The sequence below is a fragment of the Nestor notabilis genome, unplaced genomic scaffold, assembly GCF_000696875.1.
Source record: "Nestor notabilis isolate BGI_N333 unplaced genomic scaffold, ASM69687v1 scaffold22024, whole genome shotgun sequence".
Classification (NCBI taxonomy): domain Eukaryota; kingdom Metazoa; phylum Chordata; class Aves; order Psittaciformes; family Psittacidae; genus Nestor; species Nestor notabilis.
This window is the reverse complement of record NW_009925429.1, coordinates 389-981: the sequence shown is the minus strand read 5'-3', so window position 1 is coordinate 981 and position 593 is coordinate 389. Positions and strand designations below refer to the sequence as shown.

The following is a 593-nucleotide window of genomic DNA, read 5'->3' as shown; positions in this document are numbered from 1 at the left end:
CCCACGGTGTCATTCCCTGATTCCGCAGGATCCTCAAGCAGTACAACCACCCGAACATCGTCCGGCTCATCGGTGTTTGCACCCAGAAGCAGCCCATTTACATTGTCATGGAGCTGGTGCAGGGTGAGCAGCCCTGCCCTGCAGCCGCCACGCTGCCAGGGGAGCTGGTGCTCACGTGTGCCAGGGCAACCCACACCAGCTCCACATCCCGGGTGCAGGGGGGGACTTCCTGAGTTTCCTGCGCAGTGAGGGGCCCCACCTGCGGGCGAAGGAGCTGATCAAGATGACGGAGAACGCTGCCGCCGGCATGGAGTACCTGGAGAGCAAGCACTGCATCCACAGGTGGGCTTGGGCACACACCAGGAGCCATCACTGCCGCCGTCCCGTGCCAGGGGGGACCCCTGGGTGCACGGTGGGCACATGGCTGATGGCTCTGGGCTGTCCCAGGGACCTGGCTGCTCGCAACTGCCTGGTGACAGAGAAGAACACCCTGAAGATCAGTGACTTTGGGATGTCACGGGAGGAAGAGGATGGCATCTACGCCTCCACGGGGGGGCTGAAGCAGATCCCGGCCAGGTGGACGGCCCCTGAAG

General features: G+C 63.9%; 1 protein-coding gene across 1 annotated transcript in view; it reads left to right on the top strand.

The window, feature by feature from the left end:
* FES (FES proto-oncogene, tyrosine kinase) overlaps positions 1-593 on the top strand; it is a gene marked incomplete at both ends in the record, with an annotated part of 2,402 nt that overhangs the window by 1,496 nt on the left and 313 nt on the right. The window contains 3 exons of the mRNA XM_010013063.1: positions 29-123; positions 219-342; positions 448-593. Of these exons, the coding sequence (XP_010011365.1) occupies positions 29-123; positions 219-342; positions 448-593 (365 nt within the window). The remainder of the gene's footprint in view (positions 1-28; positions 124-218; positions 343-447) is intronic.